Source organism: Lacerta agilis, chromosome 8, assembly GCF_009819535.1.
Source record: "Lacerta agilis isolate rLacAgi1 chromosome 8, rLacAgi1.pri, whole genome shotgun sequence".
Classification (NCBI taxonomy): Eukaryota; Metazoa; Chordata; class Lepidosauria; order Squamata; family Lacertidae; genus Lacerta; species Lacerta agilis.
In genome coordinates, this window is record NC_046319.1 from 14269711 (window position 1) to 14294235 (window position 24525).

The window sequence follows — 24525 nt, forward strand, 5'->3', positions numbered from 1 at the left end:
GCTCTGTGAGGGAGAATAGGGGCCCCTGAGCAACTCTCAGCCCCTTTTGCAAACTACAGTCCACCCTGTAGCCCAAGACCACTCCCCTAAAACATCATACATACACCACAGAAGGAGGCAGTCTCCAGCAGAAATCCTGTCTGCCAGGATACCTGATAATGGTCTCTGATTGGAGTACCTGCGCAGTCTGGCCATTCTTTTGTGATGGTTAATACTTTAGTTCCTGAATCCAGGTCACAGGCTCACCCTAAAGGTAAAGGGACCCCTGACCATTAGGTCCAGTCTTGTCCCACTCTGGGGTTGCTGCGCTCATCCCGCATTACTGGCTGAGGGAGCTGGCGTACAGCTTCCAGGTCATGTGGCTAGCATGACTAAGCCGCTTCTGGCGAACCAGAGCAGCGCACGGAAACGCCGTTTACCTTCCCACCGGAGCGGTACCTATTTATCTACTTGCACTCTGACGTGCTTTTGATCTGCTAGGTGGGCAGGAGCTGGGACCGAGCAACGGGAGCTCACCTCGTTGCGGGGATTCGAACCGCCGACCTTCTGATCAGCAAGCCCTAGGCTCTGTGGTTTAACCCATAGCACCACCCAGTTAATACTTTAGTTCCTGAATCCAGGTCACATTCATCCTATTCACAATCCTATTCATACACAAATGCGCCCTTGAGACAGGATTTGCAAGCAAAAAGGCAATGGGAAGGGTTTCCCCATTTGCCTCCCTGACGGCAGAGGAATAGTTAAGGTCATTGGGAGAGTCAAAATGGCTTCAGGATTGCTCTCCCATACTATTTCAGACACATGGTTCATATATTTAAATATGTGTGCATTTATGAATATTTATTCTATATTTGAGACTCAAATATAGAATAAATATTCATTTGAGATCTTAAAATTCTTATAACAATGGTCTTCAGGTTTATGCCTTGCTTCTATCATGCCTGGTTTATATTGTTTGGTTATTCCTATCCAGTCATTGTTTGCTTTTTCTTTTGTTATTGTTTATAACTAAAACACAATAAAAATGAAATTTTTTAAAAAAGAAATTCACATTGAGGTGGCGGGAACGGGACGGGGGAGAACACAAACCTTGGAGGGGGGCAGATACTGTCTGTGCTCTGTGGATTATCCACCTAGTTGTGCTATCACATTTCATGTCTCTTACCATGTGTGCGCAGGGTGGCCGTTCCTGCTGAGCCTCACTGGGGTTCCGGCATTATTTCAGCTCATCTTCCTGCCGTTCTTCCCCGAAAGTCCTCGGTACCTCCTGATTCAGAGGCATGATGAAAAAGCAGCCAGAGAAGGTAGAAACTTGAATGGGGAAAAAAAAATGTGGATGTGGTTATTATCATCAGTCTTCATGCCCCAAAACTTTAAGCCCAGGGTTGTATGCCACTAATTAGAGTAGACCCACCGAAGTGAGCGAGCACCAAAAGTGCTGCTGTTTTCAATTTCTGTGCAAGGTAGCCTAATAAGAGCCTGCTGGATCAGGCCAATGACCCATCTAGTTCAGCATCCTGTTTTCACAGCGGCCAAAAAGATGCCTCAGTGAGAAGGCCACAAGCAGGACTTGAGCACAAGAGCCCTCTCCCCTCCTGTGGTTTCAGAGACTGAGATTCAGAAGCATTCCTGCCTCCAACCGTGGACGCAGAACACAACCATCAAAACTAGTAGCCGTTGATACTATAGCCTTCCTCTCCATGAATTTGCCCAATCCTCTTTTAAAACCATCCAAGTTGGTGGCCATCACTGCCTCCTGCAAGAGAGAGTTTGTTAGCACTGGCGTAGGAAGGGCGGAGCGTAGGGGGCGGGGTGCCCCGGGCAGCGGGATCCCAATAGGGTTCCATCCTGTCAGCCTCCTTGTCCTTAGGCTCAGTGTTGCCCTTGTAGAACTCAGCAGGGGAGGGGGGGAGAGATGGGGACAAAGCTAGAATTCATTGACTTTACCTACCATTGGCTCTAGCACCCCCAGCCATTCGCTCTGGCGCCCCCTACTGTTGGCCTCCCTGACCTCTGCCATAGTAGTTCCAGTGGGCACCAGCCTCCACTGCTGGAAGAGGCGGTGTGTATACAGACTGGGGATGGGGGGCATAGCTGTCAAGTTTCGGATTTGAAAATAAGGGATCAGCAGTCTCACCTATCCCAGGGACAGTCACATGTCAGTGGTGGGCGGAGCCAGAAGCAAAAGTGGGCGGAGCAGCAATGTAAACTCCAAGCGGGCTTGGAGCGGAGCAAAGAGGAGGGCAGCCATGTGCTCCGCGCGATGGAGCCCCATCGTCTTCTTGTCTGATCCCATCAAAACAGGACAGGAAGCAGCAGCTGCTCAAAGGCAGCCAGGCTCCGCCCGCCAGCTAACCCTATTGGCCGGCTGAGGGGCTCGGCGGCAACGGATAGGGGCTGATGCAGGGGGAGGAATACACCCCCCTGTAAGCACGGGAAACGGCTCCCACTTGCTTTGAGGGCTGAGGCTTTTCTCTCCAAGTAGGCGAGGTCATCCCACCCAGTCCCTGGCCAGCAGGAGAGGAGCTGCTTCCATTAAAAATGGGAAATTTAAGGGAAATAAAAAATAAGGGAGAGCAGTGGGAAACTGCTTGAAATAAGGGAGAATCCCGGGGAAAACGGGACACTTGACAGCACTGATGGGGGGCGCTAAGAACCCTCCAAATGCTGCTGAGTCGACATAGGTAGTCTGTGGCACTAGTAAGCCAGTCATCTCCTTCCACACAGCCTTGGTGAAGCTAAGGGGCTGCGACAATGTGGAGGATGAAATCGAAGAGCTCCACGAGGAGGACGTCTCCGAGGAATCGGAAAAGGATATGGACATCTTTACGATGTATCACTTCGATGACATATGGAACCACCTCGTCTCTGCAGTCGTCTTGATGGGTGGGCAGCAGCTCACCGGCATTAACGCGGTAGGGCAATCTCCCCGAGGAGAACGGGCCTTTTTGGTAGTGGCTTTTGCATGTGGGATGCTTTCCTCAGGGAGGCCTGCCTAGTGTCATTGCTGGCTGCTTTGAGGTGCCAGGCAAAAATGTTTTCAGCCAGGTGGTTGGCCTTTAACCTCCAGGTTAACTGATATTGTGGCCTCCTCTAGTGGGTGGGATATTGAGCAGTGAAAAATCCCCCTCCTCACTGGCTCTCTGTGGAGAACCAAAATTAAGCCTTGAAAAAACGACAGAAACTGAAATGGACAGATTTGTCTATATCCTGATTGTAGGGGGGTCATCATTCAGCTAAGAATGTCTGTTTCTCCTTTCAGGCCAGCTATTATATGGAGATAATCTACATGTCTATGGGGTTAGAAGAGAAAATTGTCGGGTATATCAGCATAACGATATACATTTTGCTTATGTTCATAACTCTCCTGGTGGTAAGATTCTCTCCCATTTCTACATCAACGCTAACGTGGTGAGCTCCAGATGTTGTGGACTACAACTCCCATAATTCCTAAGCATCGGTCACACAAGCTGGGGCTGATGGGAGTTGTAGTCCAAAATGTTTAGAAGGCACCGTGTTGGTCTCCCCTGATATGAATGTTTAGCTCCTCCTTGTAATGCTTCTACCCTTGGCCTACTCCCAAGGCCAGCACTTTTATAGTGTGCATCTGTGTTAAGCTGGCCAAGTTGTTCCAGTTTCCTACAGACGAACTACAAGTCCAGGTTTGGATGGCATGCAAAGACAAACCATGGCTTAGCTCACAGCAGGAGGATCAGAGGATGGGCAAAATGGCTGCCATTGCCTCTCTAGAGATCTGGGTGGAATCTAGACACATATTAATAACGCTGTGGAAATGCTTTTGAAAAAAAGTTTTGAAAAATATATTGGATTTGGCATTGCTCACCATCGCCATCTAGTGTCACATTTGTATAATGCACTTTGCAACACAGTTTAAACGTTTTATTTGCAGCTGTATAGCTGAGTCCCTGATTTGGCTTAGGGTTAAGTAAAAACAGAGCATCTGCCTCTGTACCCATCCAGGCTGTTGCTAATTTCGGGTGAGTTTCAGATGGGCTCAATCCCCAATTGCATCTCCAGGTAGGGATGGGAATGTACTCTGCCAGAAACTCTGAAGAGCTGCTGCCAGCCAGTGTAGACAATACTGAGTTTGATTGGCTAATGGGCTGCACTCAATATAAGCTAGTTTCTCGTGTTCCTATGTCTGTAGGGCTATAGTTCAATGGTAGAGCATCTGCTTTGCAGGCAGAAGGTCCTAGGTTTGATCCCCAGCATCTCTACTTAAGGCTGGGGAAGACACCGTGGCTGAAACCTTGCAAAACTACTGCCAGTCAGTGCAGACATTGCTGAGCTAGATGGATGCAATGGTCTGACTTGGCACAAGGGAGCTTCTTCGGTTCCTAATCACATACTAGCCAATTCACATCGAGCAGCGAGAGCTGATTGGGAGGTTTAGCGCAACAAACCCTCTTCCTAAAAATGCTGGAAGCAACAAGGAAATGCACTGGAATTATCTAATCTCCCTGTAAGCTAATAAATATGGTCACCCATTAAATAGCTGACATCTCCTCATCTCCCTGCAAATAAATCAGAATGGATGCTCAATAGACAGGCCATCTTGAAGCACCCTTCCTCTCTCTTTCTAACTTCCCTGCCTTTTTTGTATCCGTTAGATCCGTTTTGCTGACTCTTCGGGGCACAGAAATCTCCTACTCAGTGGCTTGGGGATCTGCAGCATCACCTGCATCCTCTTAGCCATGGCGATTGAATTACAGGTCTGTATTGCAAGTCTGCAAACTCTTGATGTCTGACGCTAAGCACCCACCAAAGCAGTGCCCTCAGTTCTTGGGATAATGATAATGATAATAATAATAATAATAATTTATCTGTTGCATTTGTTAGTCTTTTTTGTTTGCAGAAAGTAAAGTCCCAAAGGGACTTGCAATGTAACACAAGAATGAAAACCAACATAAAAATAAAATAAAATAAAAGCTGAAAGCATTCCTATGCATGAAACAAAGGAGGCCACAATATCCCAAACTCCCCGAGCCTGGCTGAAAAGAAACATTTTTGCCTGGTGCCCCAAAGTAGTCAGTGACGGTGCCAGGTGAACCTCCCTGGGAAGAGTGCATTTCATAAGCAGGTGCCACCACTGAAAAGGCCGTTCTCCTGTTGCCACTCTCCGGAGATGGCACATGGAGAAGGGCCTCAAATGATGAATGATGCTGATTTTGTGTAGTGGATGCTGCAGTAATGGAAATTATGGGTTGCAGCCAACTGAATCCTACTCGGTGGGAACCCATTATAATTATGTGGTGTTGTGGGGAGCTGGTGTGGTGCAGTGATTAGATTGTCGGATTGGGGTGTGGGGAGAACAGCGTTCGGATCCCCACTCGGGTCACAAAGCTCACTGGGTGTGACCTTGAGGCCAGCCCCTGCCTCTCAGCCTAACCTTCCTCACAGTGTTATTGTGGGGGGATTAAATGAGGAGAGGGAGAATCGTGTGTGTGCCACCTGGACCTCCTCAGAGGAAAAGGTGGGATAGAAATCCAATAGATAATTAAATAATAAACGAAGAAGTCCATTAACTTCAGTGCTGCATACCAGCCAAGATGAGCTAAAGTCCATTAACTTCAGCGAGTCTGCTCGGAGTTGGACTGGCATTGGATAAAACCCTATAATTTTATTTATTTGTTCATTTATTTCTACAGTCACAGAACATGAACATTTACACATTGACAAAATGGTAGCTCTATGGCAGAAGCTCAGGAGTTTCTGACACCAAGCTGCAATTCCAAGAATTGCTTGCAGGAGGTGATGACAATTGAACTAGTATAAAACTGAGGAATTTTGCAGGACGGAGCAGATAGGCTGTTAATTAAACCATGTTGTTGTTTTGATTTTTCTTCCTCCCTTCCTCCCAAAGGAGCCCAGGGCAGCACATGCAGCAATGATAAAATATTTTTTTTAAAAAAAAAAACCACAACTCAAAGCAGTTTTAAAACACTCTAAAACCAGTTAAAAACCTTTTTATATATAAAAAGAACAGTTAAAAACACTCTTAGCTGGTGATCATAGGGTTGCCAGGAGCAGTGTCTTTCAGCCATCAAATGCCTAGGTTAAACAAGAGTGCTATTAAATTCCTGAAAGTAAGTAATGAAGGGAGAGAGTGAGAGACGCACCACACTAGGAAGGACATTCCACAGGCAAGGAGCCATCACTGAAAAGGCCCTGTTATGTGTCAAATCCAACTGGGAAGTCCCCAGAGGCACCACAACCAACAGGGCTTCACCTGCTGTTCTTAGCGTTTGAGATGGTTGATACTGGGGAGAACAAAGCACCACTGAGTTCAATGGAGCTTATGCCCAGGCATAGGAACACAGTCATGGTCCTATTAAATAGGGTTTTCTGATGATGATGCTTGCAGTAGTGGAGTGTCTATGACATTTGCAACCACATCACTGTCTCTGCCTGAACTGTGAGTTCCTTTCTCTAACAGAAGACCATCTCGTGGATGTCATACGTCAGCTCATTTTTTGTTACCCTCTTCCTCATTGGACAGTCCATCGGACCAGGTAAGCTCTCTGATGAAGATGATTTATGAGACTTGTCCATCTCTCATTACACTGAGCTCTCCAGTACGGTGGTACCTTGGTTTACGAACTTAATCCATTCCGGAAGGCCATTCTTAAACCAAAGTGTTCTTAAAACAAGGCGTGCTTTCCCATAGCAGTGGGGGGCTCAATTTACACTCAACAGGAGGTGGAACATGTTCTGCTTCCAAGGCAAAGTTCACAAACCAAAACACCTACTTCCGGGTTTGCAGCGTTCTTCATCCAAGTTGTTAATAAACTAAGCTGTTCTTAAACCAAGGTACCACTGTACTGACACAGTCGGACAAAGACACACTTAGTCTGTAAAAATATATGCAATGCCACACAGACACACCCCAAACAGCTGTGTAAGTGCGTTGCCAAACATCATCATAAGTCTGAAGGGGAAGCTAAGGGTTATATCCAACATTTGTGCTATAGATCCAGTTCGCTAATTTAAGTAGGTCTTCTCTGAGTAGAATTTCACTGGCTACAACCCTAAGTCTTTACCTGGGCCACATTCCCAACCATATATTTAAAGCAGCATCATAGCACATCAAACAGTCATGGCTCCCCCGAAGGAATTCTGGGAGCTGTAGTTTGTTATGGGTGCCGAGAGTTGTTGGGAGAACCCTCTACTCCCCCCACAGAGTTCTCTGAGAAGAGGGGTTGGTTGTTAAACCAGTCTGAGAATTTAAGCTGGGGGGCGGGAATAGGGGCCTCCTGGCAACTCTCTGCACCTCTAACAAATGGCAGCTCCCATAATTCTCTGGAGGAAGCCACGACTGTTCAAAGTGGCATCGTAGTGCTTTAAATATATGGCCAGGATGTTCAGGGCTCCTTGAGGAAGCACAAGACATGAGTAGCATAGATAAGCTTCCCTGTTTAAGGGAAGTTTTTAATGATTGATGTTTTAATGTACTTTTAATATTTTGTTAGAATTATTATATTATTATCAGCGAAAATGAAAATGGGGCATTCTCTCTCTCCCGGCCCAGATCCAGTTCCAGTGGTGATTGTAGCAGAGCTGTTCCTTCAGTCATCCCGGTCCACTGCCTTCATGGCTGGGGGCTGTGTCCACTGGTTCTGCAAATTTGTTATCGGAGTCGTGTTCCTTCAGATAGAGGTACGTGGGTTTGGCTAATACATCCAAGGTTCTCTTAGAGGAGTCCCAGTTCATCGAACCTGAGCTTCCACAGACTCCACCTGTCATGAGGCACCATTGGCAGCGGCAGCAGCAATGTTCTATGCTTTTGATAACATTTTATTCTCCTGCTAGTTGTGCTGTTTTAAATGTGGATTCGATACTTGACTTCCTTTAGCAATGTTTTCTTTTGAAATGTTTAAGATAATGTTTTTGTGTGTGTGTTAACTTTGCTGCGTTAAATGTGCATTCTGTAGCTGGCCTCCTTTGCAATTAAGATAAAGATTTTCAAAATTTCTCAAATTAGATAATTATATAACGACTATGTTTCATAGATTGGCTTCCCACCCACCCAGTGTTTTTATTTAAGCCCTTTTCTGCTGCGTTATATAACAAACTCTTTATCTGTTACCAAAAAGAAAAAGAAAAAAATCCCTGTAGTACAATTATTTTATCGTTTTTCATCCGCTGCTCATATCTCGAATCTGCCTGCAATTTCATTTGGCTATAATGCTTTTTCAAATAGTCCCCAAAAGGCCTCCACTCATCTATTAAAAAGTTTGTCATTTTGATCTCTCGGTTTTGCTGTCAGCTTTGCCATTTCTGCATAGTCTGTTACTTTCAGAAGCCATTCCTCCTTCAGAGTCTGGTTTTCTGAAGCCAGGGGTGTAGCAAGGTAAATTGGTAACTGGGGGCAAAAAAAATTGTCACCCCCCCCCCAAGGCATGGGAAGGTCAGGTGGTACCCATTGCAGAAAATTTCTTGTCAACCTCCCCATTGATTCCCCCCCCCCCCCCCGGAAAAATGGTTTTGCGTTATTTCATATTTTCTTACAAAGGAATAATAACAAGTAATAAAAAAAACCTTTTATTTATATCCCACCCTCCCCGGCCAAAGTCAGGCTCAGGGTGGCTAACATCTGATACATAACATTGGTATAAAATCAAACAATAATTAAATTACCTCCTAAAAACATCTCAAAATCAAATTAAAGTCTAATTAGATGGCTTTCCACAGGGTTAGGGTTGGGAACAGTAAGTGTTCTCTGAACTGAAATTTCAGCCTTCATGACATAGGAAAACAGCCAAGTGAACAGCTATTTTGGTGGAGGAGGGTCAAGATATTAACCGATATGCATGAAATTTCATACATAGCTATACAATCCCTAGTATAGTAAGATAAGACCTTCGGAGCAGGCATTTCCCCCCCAAAAATTCATTTTTTCCCCCAAAAAAATCAAACATTTTTTTTCAAAAAAACATTTCAATCCCCCCCCCCCCCAAAAAAAAATTGTTCCTTGATAATTTGTCACCCCCTCCATTATGGAACACGGGGCGGCCCGCCCCCACCCCCTTGCTACTCCCCTGTCTGAAGCACCTGCCCCCTCCATTAAACCTTGCTATAGCTGTGTTGAACAAGGGTGCTTCAGAGAGCAGTTTGCCAAACCACTCTGAGAAGTGCCTCCGATCTCTGTCCCGTTAAACAGCTTGCATGGGCTGCCTGCCACCCATGCTGCTTGCTTGCTTGCTTGTCTGCCATTATGCTTGTGTTGGTGTGGCTGCTACTATCTGTACCTTGATGACATTCTCTTACACACATTCCATTTCGTGCCCAAGTCCCCCCTCTCTCTATCCTTTTCTCTCTTTTTTCTCTCCAGCTACACATTGAGCCTTACAGCTTTCTCCTCTTTTGGCCTCTCTGCGTAGCCACCTTAATTTATGCCTTCAAGCAGATCCCCGAAACCAGCGGCCAGAACTTCCTGGATATCAGGAGGACCGAGGCAATCCGAATGACCAGGACCCTCCTGCTTATGCAAATCGCAGAGGACTAGAAACTTGGGAAGACAGTCCATGCAGCAATTTAGAGATATTCTGTTCGGTTGGCCCATTGGTGATAGCAGCAGTTTCCCTTCTGGTCTGACTGAACAGCCTGGACTTTATTCCTTCTTTTTCCTACATTGGACTCCGACTGCAACCACCTCTCAGTATTGGCTTATGCACCCACCTGAAGGGTCATAGGCTACCCATCCGTGTTTTAATCAGTCTTAATAAAAGCTGTATTGGCCACTCATGCAGAGACACAGCAGGGAACTTCATTTCTGGATGATGCGTCCAGCTCTCAGGCACCTGTAATCCATGTATGGGGGACCAGATGTCTCCAGATGTTGCTGAACCATGACTCCCATCACCCCTGACCACTGGTCATGCTGGCTGGGGCTGATGGGAGTTGGACTCCCACATCAGGAGTCCCCCATCCCTCCCACAACATCACGAGTTCCCTATCCCTCCTCTAACAGATATAGAGTTATGCCCAATGGCCATCCTACTCAGAGTAGGCCCATTGAAACTAATGAACTTGGCTTCCTTAATGTCTTTTTTTTAAAGAAAAAAAACTGTCTAACCTCAGGCTATTTTTCTATTGGTGGTGCTTATTGCTTCATTATCATTATTACATTTTTGTTGATAATAACACATGCTGTATAAACTGAAGTAAAATAATAATAATAATAATAAATCCACATGTGATGTATATCCCTGTTTCCAGAAAGACTGTGTGTTTCTTTTCATAGAATCATAGAATTGTAGAGTTGGAAGGAAGCCTGAGGATCATCTAGTCCAACCCCCTGCAATGCAGGAATATGCAGCTGTCGCATACAGGGATCAAACTCACAACCTTGGTGTTATCAGCACCACACTCTAACCAAGTGATCTATCCAGGCTCTAACAACCACAAAATTACAATCCTGCCTCTTTCTCCAAGGAGCTGAAGGCAGCATCCATGGTTCTCTCCTCCACCCTTTTTGCCCTCACAACAACCCTGTGAAGTAGGTTAGGCTGAGAGATGGTCCCAAGGCCATCCCAATGAGCTCCCGGATACTCTTTGCTGCGAGAAGCCACAATGACGCCTTTGCCTCGAAGGCCTGAGGTAAAAGTGTCCCAAAGGTTTCTTAAATTCAGTCATGAGGCCTGTGGAGGAGATGCCATGGAGGCGATGGGTGGATTCCAAAGAGATAGGGGGATGGGACGGGACAGCAAAGACGGAGGTGGAGTTAGATGGCCCAGGAGAAGGCCTGTGTGAGTTGAGGGAGGCGGAATTGGGGCGTCAGGGAATGTTGGAGCTTGCGGAAGTGACCAGGGATCAAAAGGGTCAGGACCTGGATTCTGGGGAAGCTTCCGGTGCGTTGTCAGTTGGCTTGCCGATCAGAAGGTTGACGGTTCGAATCCCCACAACAGAGTGAGCTCCTGTTGCTCTGTCCCAGCTGCTGCCAACCTAGCAGTTCGAAAGCAAGCCAATGCAAGTAGATAAATAGGCACCGCTGTGGTGGGAAGGTAAACGGCATTTCCGTGCGCGCTGGTTTCCATCACGGTGTTATGTTGCGTCAGAAGCGGTTTAGTCATGCTGGCCACATGACCCGGAAAGCTGTCTGTGGACAAACGCCGGCTCCCTCGGCCTGAAAGCGAGATGAGCGCTGCAACCCCATAGTTGCCTTTGACTGGGCTTAACCATCCAGGGGTCCTTTACCTTTTTACCTTGCTAACAGCAACCTGCTAGATCAGGCCAATGGCCCCTCTAGTTCAGCATCCTGTTCCCACAGTGGCTAACCAAAATTCCTGTGAGAAACCGGCAAGTAGAACCTGAGCGCAAGAGCACCCTTCTGTGGCTCCCAACAACTGGACTTCTGAAGCATCACAGCCTCCAACTATGGAAGCACAGTACAGCCATCTTAGCTAGTAGCCATTGATAGCCTTGTCCTCCATGAATTTGTCTAGACCTCTTAGAAAGCCATCCAGGTTTGTGGCCATCACTGCCTTTAGTAGGGGTTAACAGGTTAACTGCACACTGCATGAAGCAGCCCTTTCTTTTCTCTGTTCCAAATTTTCCAACACTCAGCTTCATTGGGTGGACCTGGGTTCTAGTGTTATGTGAGTGGGAGGGGGGGAAAAACCTTTTCTATATCCGCTTTCTCCATTTCACAGTGCATAATTCTATACATCTCTTGTCAGGTCACCTCTTTTTTTTATTCTCTAAAGTAACAAACCCACAAATGTAATGTTTCCTCCCTTAAGGGCTACACGAATGCTGAACACTTGAAAGCCCCATACTAATTATTATATTACCCTTTAAAATCCTCCAGGATTTAATGTGAACTTTGGGAAATTCTAGCAAAAGAAGAGTAGCTCCAGGCAATGAAAGCAGCACCGTTCCATCCCTACTGGGATGAACTTCTTATATCTTCAACCATCATGGAAATTAGATCAATATGTTTAATATTGCATTTAATTGTTGTAGGGCGAAGGTCATGTTGTTGTTGTTGCTGTTGTTGTCATATAAACATTTCAAACTCCTGCTTTGCAATTTGGAGTGGAGGAGGTACTAAACTGAGAGTGTGTGGCTTTCCTAAGGCCATTTAGTGTGCTTGTGTTAAAGGTGGTTTTAAATCAGGATTTGCTGGTTGGTCCCTTAGCCTGGTCTCTTGCAGAGAGGATACATAATCCTGTTAATACTCTGCAGGCAACCTCTGAGCAGCTGTGCTACACCAGCTGTATTACTCAGGTTGCAAATAATTCAGATCTGATATGCTCCGACATGGGCCTCCTTTATTGGGCCTTCCAACTGTCAACAGCTTCCCCTGGAATGTTCCAGCCACCATCCCCTGATTGGCTCTTCCAACGCTGTGAACCTTCCGAATGACTTGTTTCAATGGGAAATAGAGCCTGGCTGCCTGTTCCGCCATTCACCAGTTCCGAAAGCTTGGGCTAGTCTGCGTGTCCTTCGCCTCTCTGTCCCCTACCCAGCCTAAGAAGGAAGGATGACGGCCAACAACCTAGAACTGGAGAACCAGTTGGGCGTTCCAAATGTTGGACTCGAACCCTCATCTGGCAGCCTGGCTGATGATCAGGTATGATGGGAGATGTACACCAATGAGATATACAGTGGGACAAGGTTATCTCTGCATACAATCTCAATAGGGAAGACAGGGAAGGATGTAAGAAGAGTCCACTGGATCGGGTGAAAGGCCCATCTAGTCCAGCATCCTGTTCTCGCCATAGCCAACCAGTTGCCCCAATGGGAAGCCCACAAGCAGGCAGTGGCGTAGGAAGCTGCTCAGGCACCTGGAGCGGCAGACCTGACGTGCACCCGGGGGCGGGGTGTCGCTCCGCAGCACGCATGTGCAGCGCCGCTACATATGACGCATGCGCCGCTACGTAGCGACGCTGCACATGCGCTCTACGTAGTGGGTTGCCGGCGGTGCCGCTCCAGCACCGTGATCCTCTGCTCGTGGCTGTCCATACACTTACCCACTTGCTTACCTGCTCAGTGCTTTGCTTCCTCCCTGCTGCTTGAGGCGAGGAGTGGGAGGGACACTTCTCTTGGGCCACTGACGCCCCTCCTTGGCCCGCCCCTTGCCTCCACCTGCAGTCCGAGCGGGAAGGAAGCAAAGTGCCGAGCGGGTGAGCGAGCAAGCCGCCGAGCAAGGTTTTTTACTGGGTGGCTTAGGAGTCACCATTGCGCTGCCACCCAGTAAAAAGTCACAGGGGGGGGCGTGCTGAGTGTCACACACACCCCCGGATGCCACACGGGGCGGCCCACCCCAACGCACCCCCTTGCTCCACCCCTGCAAGCAGGACCTGAGTTCAGCAGCAACTCACCCTACTTGTGGTTCCCCGGCACCCCCAGGCATACTGCCTCCAACAGAGGAGATAGAACATAGCCATTGTGGTTAGTAGCCATAGTTAAACTCTGGAATTCACTGTCACAGGCTGTACAATGGCCACCAACATGGATGCTTTACACTCCGATGGCAAATTGATGGGGGATAAGGCTATGAGTGGTTTTTGGCCTTGATGGTGTCCAGATATTGTCAGGGACTGGACTGAAGAGGAATGGTAGGGACCGACCGCCCTTCTCCTGAACCTTCCCAAGAACAGGAGGACAGTATAGATTTAGAACAGTGGTTTGCAGAAGGCCATAGTTCAGAGGCTGCAGAAGGGAAATATTGGGAAAAGAACAGCAGGAAGAAGAAGTGCAGGGGGAGAGACAGCTGACAGAGTGTCTTGGAAAGCCTTCCTGAGCCCCCCTCTCCCAGGACTAGGCGGGCATTGAGAGTAGTAGAACAGAAAACTGAGGCAGAAAGCTCAGTCCAGCCATCACAGGGATGACGGAGGGGGTTGGACTTTACTCGGAGCAACGCCATTATCTAATAGAGACAGCATTCCTTCATATCTCTCTGTGAATACTGAATAAATTACATGGTAAGAACTCTTCTTGTTCATCTGCTTTTTGGCTGCCACCGGGGAGGGGTCAGCTTCCCTGAAACCTAACAGGTATTTTAATCGCTAGTTTTAATTGTGTTGTGGCACCCTTTAATTTATTTTAACCAGCGTGTATTTCTTACTCTGTATCTTATAACTGAACTTTTAAAATGTTGTAAGCTGTTTTGAATCCATACTTGGGAGAAAGGCAAGATATAATATATTTATCTTATAATATTTTACCTTATAATATATTAAACAATAGTAACAGCAGCAGCAGTAGCAACAACAACAACAACATTTGTTTGTTTGTTTATATGCCACCCAACCACCAATCTGGGTGGCTTCCAACAACTTAAAACACAATATGATATCATACATTAAAAACTTCCATGAACAGGGCTGCCTTCAGATGTCTTTTAAAACTTTGGTAGTTTATTTCCTTGACATCTGACAGGAGGGCGTTCCATAGGTCAGGCACAACTCCCAAGAAGGCAACAACAACAACAGAAAGCGAGAGAAACTGAAAGTAGCAAATTCACCCATGCCTTCTTGCAAGGCTAATGCTACGTTCTAAAAGTAATTTGCAGCAGTTGATAACTTTTACCTCTCCCCCAGGTAAGCCAGTTATCTTCTCAGTATCGACTATCCATGTCAAGCATTTCACAAAGGAGAAAAAAGTCCACAGCAACACGCAGATGGGTAAGTTCAGAGGGTTTGTTCACCCTGCAAAGTTTTGTTAAACAAACTGATGTGTGTTTGTTTCCAGAATGCAAACAGGTCTGGCAGGAAATCCCATCAAATGTATTTATTTTATGGGGGGGGGGCCTTGTTAATGCGAAAACTCTTTTAATGCTTAGAGGCTAAATGGGTTACATAGTAAAATGCAGTTAAAATGAGCAAAATGTTTCAAACCAAATATGCACAACTAAATCCTTTTGTCTGGGTCAGGTTGCTGTCTAAGATGATATAGCGAGGGTGCCTGCCTCATAAATTATTATTGCTAAAACTTGTTAGTAACAAAGGAGAATACAATTGAGGAAATAAAGTAGCAGAGGAGGGTGTAAGAGGAGAAAATGCTTCTGGGTCTCTTTCACTGGGACCAGCAGGACATTTTTCAAATACACGGGTACCTCGACTCCTGAACGCCTTGGGAGTTGAATTTTTTCTGGCTCCGGAATGATTGAAAACTGGAAGTGAGTGTTCCAGTTTTCAAACATTCTTTTGGAAGCCGAACGTCCGATGGGGCTTCCGCGGCTTCTGATTGGTTGCAGGAGCTTCGTGCAGCCAATCAGAAGCTGCGCTGTGGTTTCCGAACATTTCGGAAGTCAAACGGACTTCCGGAACGGATTGTGTTCGACTTCCAAGGTACGACTGTACATGCATCTCAGATCAGATGCATATATAAGCGACTCCCCACTTTTGCAGCGGTTGCATTCCGGTGCCCCATGCACATAACTGAAAATCGCATAAGTGGGGAACACCCTCCAAACACCCTTTAAATGCCCTCTCTGACACTCTCTATCCAATCCAGATTAAAAAAAAAATACTGTACCACAATATATTCACAATTGGAATTGGAGCTCTGGGGCTGGCTGGATGCTGGAGGATATGTGGAGAAGCAGCTGCTGCTGGGCCGCCACATGCATCATCTGTTGGGCGGGGAGGCTGAGCAGCCTAAACAAAGCCGTGCTACATCTCCAGTCTCTTCTCCACCCTCACTGAAGTCCCCTTCGGGCTCTGGGGAGGGTCTGCTTGTCTGGGGAGGGTCTGCTTGTGACTCTCCAGCTTTCTCACTCCATTTCCTGGTATGAATTAAATTACTTAATTATTTCCCAGAGTGCACAAGTGAGGAGTCCCCAGTATTCATTTCCCTGTACACTTTCTCTACATCACGTGTAAAGATCATAGGGCACCCATGTTGGAACCTGGTGACCTTTATTTGTAAGAAGTCCTCTTACAACCTCCAAGCAGAGTGTTCATAAATGCTTGCAATGTCAGCATTTAATAATGCTTTCTGGAATATTATAATAGGCAGTGCCCTTTTTTCAGGGGATACTTAAAAGCACCTCTTTTTCGTTGTTGTTGTTACAGTAAGTGCCACATGTTTATATTCTTTGTCTTTAAATTTCTGTTGGAGTACTAGCAGTTGGGAAGCAAGGGAAACAATGATGTCGACTTTTCATTCCTTCATTTGTATGTGAATTCCTTAGTTTATGGAAATGTTTCTTTGCAGGAAGAACCCACATCTAGCCTTTGACACTTAGAGATGTTTGGGCTGCTGAAATGTCTGGCCCGGATCCTTGCTTTTTGGATTTCTCTGCTAGACCAAACCAGGATAGCATCAGACCTCTCTTTTACTATGTGTTTAAGTTTCTTTTTTCTGAAGTTCTACATGTACTGAATAAACCATCAATTTAAAAGGATGTATTAATGCTTCGCCCTCTACACTCAAAGGCCTCAGTATCTGCTTCTGCTCCTTCCCATAGGCGCTGACAAGGCAGCTTCTGCTGGTTACATTGCTTACTTCCTCTGGATCATCTCTGCAATATGGTTACAACCTCTGGGTAGCCAGCCATCCATCTACGGTAAGATCAGACATGTAGTGGTCTGGGATTGCAGAGGGTCAAAGATCTGTTACTATTTCTGCAGCAGGGACCCTGCGTCATCTGAAACAGCATGAAACGGGAGCTTTTTAGCCACCTGTCAAACAGCAAACCAGCAGCAAACTCTTTATTAGCAAAAGCACAATCTGCACAGCATTGGCTGAGTGTCAGGCCTAGTGAGCACAGCAGCTTATCTCTGGTAGGCCTTATCCCTTCAAATCCCTGTCTTTCCATAGCCATCTAAGTCCCATCCTCTCCAGGGTTTTCCCCAAGCAATCAGAGACTACTCCTGCATGCAACCTGCCACTGCTCCACCCATTTCAGTTCTCTTCTGGTTCTGGGAGACAAACAGGGAGGGGAGCTTGTCGCAGCAGGAGGGAGAGACACACACACGACTCTTCACTAACCTGGCTCTTGGCCTCTCCCCTCCCACTTGCTGATTTCAGTTTCTGCCTCTGATTCCAGACTTCTCTCCGCAATCAAGTCAGTGGGAGTCAGCATCAGAAACGCTGCTGCTTAGGGTGATATGAAGGGTCAATTGTGCAAGGCCACCTACACCACGTCGGTAGCAATTCCATCTTCTGCAATTCCCCTACAGTGCTAATTTGCCTTCAAATTTAAAACCCAGCCAACGGAAATCCTCTGGGCGAATGCGCAGCACCCAAAATGCTGACTCTGTGTCACATTTACCCATGCCACTCATCCTATGAGATTCTGCTTCACAGCAGAAGTAAGCAGGGGAGGTGGTTTGGGAAGCTGCATAACCTCCAAAGGGAAGGAGCAAGTGCTTCAACCAAACTGAGAAGGCAGCCGCAGTAACAAGTTTAATGGAACAGGGGGTGGCTGACAATCCTAACACCATGGAGCCAGCAGCCTGGAGCAACCAATGGGGCAGCTAACAGTCCATTACTGGCTTGCTGGGGAGTGATATCAGATAAAGCCTCCACAGCTGGGGCACATGAACAGGCCCGGAAAGGGGGCAGCTAACAGCCTCCTAGTGCTGCCAATAGGTCAGGGGGTGGTGGTGGTGGAGGAGGAAGGACCAAGCTTGGGAAGGGGAACCTAATCCCCCCGAGGATTCAGCAGGCACTTTTGCCTTTTCCCAGGCACTTGGGTTCTTTGGCATCTTTGGTGGCCAATGCTGTACCTTCCACGAGATCTGACAAAGAACTGAGCCAGGAATGGAGGCTGGCCACAATTTATGCTCAAGAGGCAGCACCGGAGTGGAGCCTGCTGGCCCAGTTTGGCCTGCCCCCTGAGCGGTGCCAACCACAAGATTGGCCAATTTCGTGGCAGGCTATAATCCAACTTTTCAGCTGGCATGAAGAGGACCCAAATGGGGTTGCACCGGCCAAGAAAATCACCCAAGCACTAGTCCCCCATCAGTTCATGCCGGGGTTTGATACTCCACATTTCAGCAGCATACTCCGTGGTTCATTTTGAGGCTTGCTCAGGCTGCTTTTGTACTAGAGCAGGGTTTCCCAACCTTGGGTCTCCAGCTGTTGTCTGACTACAACTCCCATCATCCCTCGCTAGCAGGACCAGGGGTCAGGGATGATGGGAGTTGTAGTCCCCAAAATTTGGGAAACCATGGTCTCTAGAGCCTCCACTCCCATTAGGTGAAATAGGAATGAGCTGTGTATATCCGAGCAAAACACATGACAACTGTGTGAGCCATCCTCATCCCTGCTGTTGTGACCTTAAAATAATGAGCTGAACGCATTCCAGTGACAGTGATGCAGATTAGCTTGGGAGCTGGTTATGGACAGCACCATCCAAACGCTTCACAATTCCATGGGTTTTCTGCATCTCCATGGTGGGGGCCCCTTAGCCTGTCTGTGAGGCTTCAGGGAATTGGCTACCTCCCCACCCCCTTGGTGGCAGATGAGCAGAACAAAGGAAAAGGAGTCTTCTTACTAGTTAGAAACTTTAATGATCATACCGAGAGAACAAAGAATCCATTTCCTAGGAATGGCGGTACTCCCAATGAAGAGTCCCAGCACCTTACCTCCCTAGTCATCCACGTCACTGATGCATCGTGTAACCTGATCTCATAACCACTGTGCTTTCTGTTCTGCCACTTTTCTCAGTTCTTCTTGACCTTGGGGAGAGCAAAGGAATGCTTCCCAGAGACAGTGAATCTGTTAACCCTCTCTCTCCTTGTGTTTCTTCTCCTAGCTGCTCCCCATCCAGTATTTCCCAGCTTCTGCCTTCTGAATTATGTCCCTCTGCAAACCACTGTTCCAAATCTGTACTGTCCTCCTGCTCCTGGGAAGTTTCAGGATCCTGATCAGGAGCAGGGGGAGGGGGAGGCTCCCACCATTCCTCCTCAACACAGTCCCTGACACTATTGCAGGAAGGAGTTGAGTGCATACCAGAACTTTATTTGTGGGCAAATCAAGTCCATTAAAGGGCTCTGCTCCCCCAGTGCAATCATTGTTATCTATTCCTCCCTTTCCTAGCTCGTATCAAACTTTTACAATGGCACGTATCAACAGAGGAAGCAGGCCAACATAGAAGAAGAAGAATATATTGATTTCCTCTACACTTTCACCATTGCAATCTATTCCCTTGGAGGCCTGATTGGGTCCCTTATGGTCAGCTTCATGGTGGACAGATACGGCAGGTAAAGAGAGAATATGTTTATGGGGCTATGGCACAGGGGTGTGTCCTTTTAGGCTTTGCAGGCCAGATGCTTCTCTGGTTCTAGCCTTGGAGCTGCTTGCCTGTCAGTCGCCAAATGTCACAATGGCATTAGGTGATTGGGTGCTTTGAAGTCCCAATGTCAGGACTTCAAAGCATCACACAGAAGAGTTTGGATTTGATATCCCGCTTTTCTGTGAGGTGAGTGGGGCTGAGAGACTTCAAAGAAGTGTGACTAGCCCAGGGTCACCCAGCAGCTGCATGTGGAGGAGTGGAGACGCGAACCCGGTTCCCCAGATAACGAGTCTACCGCTCTTAACCACTACACCACACTGGCTCTCCACACAGGAGCCCATGGTGGTGCTCTGAAGTGCCCAAGGCTTCTGTTTTAACCAAGCTGATGGGTGGTAGAACCAATGTCTGATTTCCTTTGCCAATGCCACTTTAAGGCTCCTCCCCGATTCCTGCCCCTGTGTAGTGGAATAGGAGGTGTTTATCAGGGGACATTTGCCTGAAAATGCTGGTGAATTTTTGTAGGATTTTTTGGGGTGGGGTGGGGGGGAGAATGCAAACAGATGTGAAAATGTGGAGAGCTGAAAAAAACAGGAAATGGAAATAAACAGATTTGCCCATCCCTAGCCAAGATGCAAAAGCAAGTTGCTAGTCCATGTGAAGTTGGCTGCTGAAGTCTCAGAAGTCAAAGGAGGTGGTTGAATGGGGTTTACAGTACTTGGGGGTTTCCGGGAACTCTGTGCCTTGCATAATTCCTTGTCCTTCCCATAACTAGCAAAAATAGACCAAATTGCCCACCAAAAGAACCTACTGCAATTCAACAGCTCCTCTCCTGTTTGTTTGATGCTACTGTACATGTATTGGCACCCTCTGCCTCTCCTACTTCTTTTCAGGAAAGGGGCCTTGGTAATAAATAACATTATGTCCATATTCTCTGCTGCCTTCATGGGATGTTCTGCTGTGATACATGCCTACGAATACACCATATTTTCACGCTTGGTTACTGGAATATGCTCAGGTGAGAGAGAGCCCTGGGCGTAGTGGTTTAGGCAAAGTCACTTAAATAATGCAAGGGACATTATCAGGGTTCAATTCCAGCCAGGAGGAGGGTTTAAAGCTGGGCTGGTGAAGGGTGTGCCCTGGGGAGTGGCGTACATCTTGGGGAGAGTCCTGAAGGCCAGATAGGGAGGCTTGGGGTGCTGCATTTGGTGCCCAGCCCAAATATTCCTTTCCCTTGCCGTCAAATATTTATTGATTATTGCAATGTCTATTTCCCCCCAAGTAGAAATTTAAATGCATGTTACATCATGGATCACTGGGATGCGGGTGGCGCTGTGGGTTAAACCACAGAGCCTAGGGCTTGCCGATCAGAAGGTGGGCGGTTCGAATCCCCGCAACGGGGTGAGCTCCTGTTGCTTGGTCCCTGCACCTGCCTACCTAGTAGTTCGAAAGCACATCAAAGTGCAAGTAGATAAATAGGTACCGCTCCGGCGGGAAGGTAAACAGCGTTTCTGTGCACTGCTCTGGTTCACCAGAAGCGGCTTAGTCATGCTGGCCACATGACCCAGAAGCTGTACACCGGCTCCCTCGGCCAGTAAAGCAAGATGAGCACCGCAACCCCAGAGTCGTCCACGACTGGACCTAATGGTCAGGGGTCCCTTTACCTTTACCTTTTAAATCATGGACCAATCTCTGCTACACAACATGCAGGGGCACAGAATGCCACTCTTCAGAATGCCACCCAATGCTGGGGTGAAGATCAATTAGCCACCTCCACTCAGCTGGAGAACTTCCCATGTTCCTTGAAAATGTTGCCGTGTCTCACCATGCTGTTAATCATCCCTTTGTCTACCTTCTAATCAGGCATGTTCTCCTGCATCGTCCCACTATACCTTGGAGAGATATCCCCTAAAAACCTGAGGGGGTCCATTATGACGGTCCCCATGATCTTTGTCACAGTTGGTGTCATGGTCTCACAGATCCTTAGTCTTCAAGAGATTCTCGGGACTGAGAAAGGTAACCTTGGCAGATCATCACAAGGGATGTTGGAGAGTTTCAGCAGAAACGAAAAAGGAAGCATGACTTGTGGGTGCTGCTGGCCAGGATGGCGATGCTCTGCCTCCACAGTTCCAAATACCTGTAGCTGGAAGCTACAGGAGAGGAGAGGGCTCGAATCCTGCTTGTGGGTTTCCCACAGGAATCTGGTTGGCCACTATGAGATGAGGATGCTAGACTAGATGGGCCATTGGCCTGATCCAGCAGAGGTCTTCTTATAATCTTATGTTTATGTGGTGGTGGTGGTGGTGGTGGTGATGATGATGATCAGGGGAACCAACTTGGACCCCAGATTATGGGTGCCCAGCGTGCATGAAGTCATGATGTCAGGTTGTAATGTGACGTCATGATGTCATGCCCGCCCCCTGGCCTCAGAACGTGATTTGTGGTGGTACCCGAAGTCAGGTTCCAAGAACCTTGGAAGACCTCAGAAGGCCTCCCAATTTCTGTTGCCACCGGAAGTCGGGTTCTGAGGTCTCAGAAGGCCTCAGAAAACATATCTGAGGCCTTGAAGATGCTGTCTGAGGCCTTGCAAGACCTCAGACGTTGGGGGCAGGGTTGCAGTGTGGGTGCCGAGCATCCCATATTTGGCTCCCTTGATGATGATAATTTTATTATTTATATGCCATCCATCCGACTGGGTTGCCCCAGCCACTCTGGGTGGCTCCCAACGAAGTATTAAAAACACAATAAAACATCAATGATGTTTGCTTATCCATCCTATGACGGGAATAGAAATCAATCAATCTGGCAAATAGGATACTTCTTCATTGTTGTCGTGGCTTTCTACAGCGGACGCTCGGGTTGCGGACGTAATCTGTGACGGAGGCACGTCCACAACTTGCAGCGTTCGTATCCCGCAGCGCCGCATCTGCGCACGCGCATGATGCAATGTGGCGTTTCTGCGCATGCGCGAAGTACGGTTTAGTGTCTTTGCACATGCGCGAGCGCCAAAAATCCAGAAGTAACCCATTTCGGTATTTCTGAGTTTGGCATGGAGTGCAACCCGGAAAAACGTAACCCGCAGCGTTCGCAACATGAGGTATGACTGTATTTGCAAATGATACATCATGGATTATGGTCCATCCATGTCAGGCTGCTGGTTGTCCAGGATTGTACAAAGACAAGGGAATGTTTCTTACCGTCCTATTTTTATTCAGTATTTACAGAGAGATGCTGTAGAACCCAACCTCTTGGATAATGGCGTTGTCCCAAGTGAATCTCCACCACTTGTCTCTCTCACTTCCTCATTTGTCACTTCTACGGGTGCTGCTATGTGCCCTCTGTCTTTGAGCTCTTTGCTCTCCTACTTTCAAGGCTCGCTGGGTTCTGGGAGAGGGTAGGTCTAGAATGGTTTCAAAAGACACTGTGTCTGTCAGCTGTTGCCCCCCTTCTGCTGCTGCTCCCTCCTCATCCTCCTTCTCTCCCATTAATTCCCAGCTTTTCCCCTCATCTGCTTCAAACCCCTGCTGTAAATCTAAACTGTCTTCCTCTTCTCTGGAAGGGTTGGGCTGGGGAAACAGTCTCCACCCTTCCTTCTCTGCCCAGTCCCTGACAATCCATTCTGCAATTTGCATCGAGTTTCCTTGGCATCGAAACAAACAAAATGTAATAGTGTAATGGCAACATAATTTGCGTCATTAATCGCACAAATGCCGTGGGTTACATAATTCCCACACAGTGGACAGTGAGAGGGGAAATATCATTTTTGGCAGAAGACAAACTGCAGCGGAAAGGAAACAGTGCCGCTTGAGTTGGAAAGAGGGCGGAAAGGAAAGTGATGCCTTCTCTCACCCCTAGTCGTAACTGCATCTTCTTGTACAGGTTGGCCGCTATTGCTGTGCTTCACTGGAATCCTGGCGGTGTTTCAAGTCATCATCTTGCCCAGCTTCCCCGAAAGCCCAAGGTTTCTCCTGATTCAGAGGAATGATGAGGCGAAAGCCAGGCAAGGTACAATCGCCTTGAGCTGCACAGGAACATTACGGCATGGGGACCCTACATAGATGCCTGTGGGAGTCTCTGGGCAAAGGCTGGCAGCTCCTGCTCTCCCATATACAGCACTGGGTGCTTCCTCAGACCTTCCCAGGAGACACGAGGGGGGCGAGGAAAATAGGAAGCTTCTCCCAGTCCCACCAAGAGAAACTTTAACCTTCTGCATGCAAAGCTGTGGCCAGAGCTGGCCCAGCCATTGGGCAAGGTGAGGCCATTGCCTCAGGGAACACCCCTATGGGCATCCTGCCTGCCCTGCCATCTGTGCCGTTGGCATTGATTTCAGGCAAGATTGTGTCCATTTGGGGTGAGAGCTCGCCTGAAATCACACAAGATCTTGTGGAGTGTGCAAGATCTCACACGATTTGGGGCAAGACCCCCCCCATCAGTGCAATCTTGCCTGAAATCAGCGCTGGTGGCGGTGGAGCTTCTCTGCCGGTGGCGGAGGCGGCAGAGCAGGTAGGGACAGCGGCGGCAGCAGGGCAGGGTGGCAACACATAGGAACATAGGAAGCTGCCTTATACTGAGTCTGACTATTGGCACATCTAGCTCAGTAAGAAGAGGCATTGTCCACACTGACTGGCAGCAGCTCTCTAAGGTGCCAGCAAGGGGTGTCCCCCCCCCCCGGCCGCCAATCCCTACCTGGAGATGCCAGGGATTGAACCTGAGACATACAAAGCTCTACCACTATTCTTCCACAGTGTTGTTTCTTCATCTCTTCCTGCCCTGGTGGCTCAGCATAAATCCTTTCCCTGCTCCCCTCCAGTCTTGCAGAGGCTGAGATGCCAGGATGACGTGGAGAGTGAGATTGAGGAGCTCCACCAGGAGAACGTCTCAGTAAGGGCGGAGAAGGAGATGAATACGATGAAGCTGCTGTGCAACCAAGGCCTGCGTTGGCAAATCATTTCCGTGGTCATCCTCATGAGTGGCCAACAGCTCACAGGTGTCAATGCGGTAAGAGAGGCAGCTTCCCAGTTGGGTTAGAAGGCTAAGCGAGTGTTAATAGTCATCCGAACGACCACTCATGCAGAGATGCAGCAGAGAACCTCCTTTTCTGCGTGGTGATCTCAGCTCCCAGAAGACTCTATTCCAGATCTAGGGCACCTGTGGACTCCCAGTGGTTGCTGAACTACAGCTCCCATAATCCCTAGCTATTGGCCAGGATTGCGGGGGCTGATGGGAGTTGCAGTTGAGCAACATCCTGAGGGCCAAAGTTTCCCCATCCCTGGACTAAAGGCTCCTGGGAGCTGAGAACATCTCCCAGGAAAAAA

At 47.8% G+C, this 24525-nt stretch overlaps 2 protein-coding genes across 2 annotated transcripts in view; both read left to right on the forward strand.

The window, feature by feature from the left end:
• LOC117050938 (solute carrier family 2, facilitated glucose transporter member 5-like) overlaps positions 1–24525 on the forward strand; it is a 38178-nt gene that overhangs the window by 5192 nt on the left and 8461 nt on the right. The window contains exons 5-6 of the mRNA XM_033156901.1: positions 1179–1304; positions 24021–24208. Coding sequence (XP_033012792.1) covers positions 1179–1304; positions 24021–24208 — 314 coding nt within the window. The remainder of the gene's footprint in view (positions 1–1178; positions 1305–24020; positions 24209–24525) is intronic.
• LOC117050585 (solute carrier family 2, facilitated glucose transporter member 5-like) lies at positions 6435–10058 on the forward strand. Its single transcript, XM_033156253.1, has 3 exons — positions 6435–6533; positions 7550–7677; positions 9353–10058. Exons 1-3 carry the CDS (start codon positions 6473–6475, stop codon positions 9524–9526), a joined length of 363 nt encoding a protein of 120 aa, XP_033012144.1. The 5' UTR covers positions 6435–6472; the 3' UTR covers positions 9527–10058.

What these genes read in the sequence shown, in the direction of transcription:
- LOC117050585 (XM_033156253.1), top strand. Translation starts at nt 6,473, where the DNA reads ATGTCATACGTCAGCTCATTTTTTGTTACCCTCTTCCTCATTGGACAG. An exon ending in TGGACAGTCCATCGGACCAG is followed by an intron (nt 6,534 to 7,549) that starts GTAAGCTCTCTG and finishes CTCCCGGCCCAG; the next exon opens with ATCCAGTTCCAGTGGTGATT. An exon ending in TCGTGTTCCTTCAGATAGAG is followed by an intron (nt 7,678 to 9,352) that starts GTACGTGGGTTT and finishes TTTTCTCTCCAG; the next exon opens with CTACACATTGAGCCTTACAG.